Source organism: Sinocyclocheilus rhinocerous, unplaced genomic scaffold, assembly GCF_001515625.1.
Source record: "Sinocyclocheilus rhinocerous isolate Xijiao unplaced genomic scaffold, SAMN03320098_v1.1 scaffold2818, whole genome shotgun sequence".
NCBI lineage: Eukaryota > Metazoa > Chordata > Actinopteri > Cypriniformes > Cyprinidae > Sinocyclocheilus > Sinocyclocheilus rhinocerous.
Window position 1 is genome coordinate 294,662 of NW_015640329.1, and position 658 is coordinate 295,319.

General features: G+C 35.9%; 1 protein-coding gene across 1 annotated transcript in view; it reads right to left on the reverse strand.

Annotated features, from left to right (window-relative positions):
• Positions 1-187: 187 nt before the first annotated feature.
• LOC107752626 (nuclear pore complex protein Nup155-like) overlaps positions 188-658 on the reverse strand; it is a gene marked incomplete at its 5' end in the record, with an annotated part of 1,694 nt that continues 1,223 nt past the window's right edge. Inside the window, one exon of the mRNA XM_016568641.1 lies at positions 188-249. Coding sequence (XP_016424127.1) covers positions 188-249 — 62 coding nt within the window. The remainder of the gene's footprint in view (positions 250-658) is intronic.

The following is a 658-nucleotide window of genomic DNA, read 5'->3' on the forward strand; positions in this document are numbered from 1 at the left end:
ACACATCGTACACACAGTTTATATCTGAACTATAAACTTTTATCCCAGTACTTCTGTGATTTGAATGTTTGTAACACAGAAATAATGATACTGTGTGGCTGAAGAGACTGTGAAGCGGTTTCATTCATGACAGACAGCTGCTCTCTTTAGGTCAGCGTCAGCACGAACGCAGATTTAATTGCTCAGATCACACTGATGTGATCGTACGCTGATCCACGTGATCACAACATTGATCGCACACGTCAAAGGCTGAGGAATGAAGCAGACGAATCATTGTAATTTAGGAATAGAATCACGTTGGTTTGAATAGTGTTCGCGATCTTTAACGATCTATTAAATTAAAGTGCTTTGTCATGTTGGTGGTGACGCCTCTCTTTCAACATGTTTAGCCATCACAGATATGTGACCCTGGACCACAAAACCAGCCATAAGGGTCAATTTTGTGAAATTGAGATTTATACTTCATCTGAAAGCTGAATAAATAAGCTTTCCATTGATTTTATTTTTATTATATTTGGGGGAGATACAACTATTTGAAAATCTGGAATCTGAGGGTGCAAAAAAATCAAAATATTGAGAAAATCATCTTTAAACTTGTCCAAATGAAGTTCTTAGCAATGCATATTACTAATCAAAAATTAAGTTTTGATATATTTAC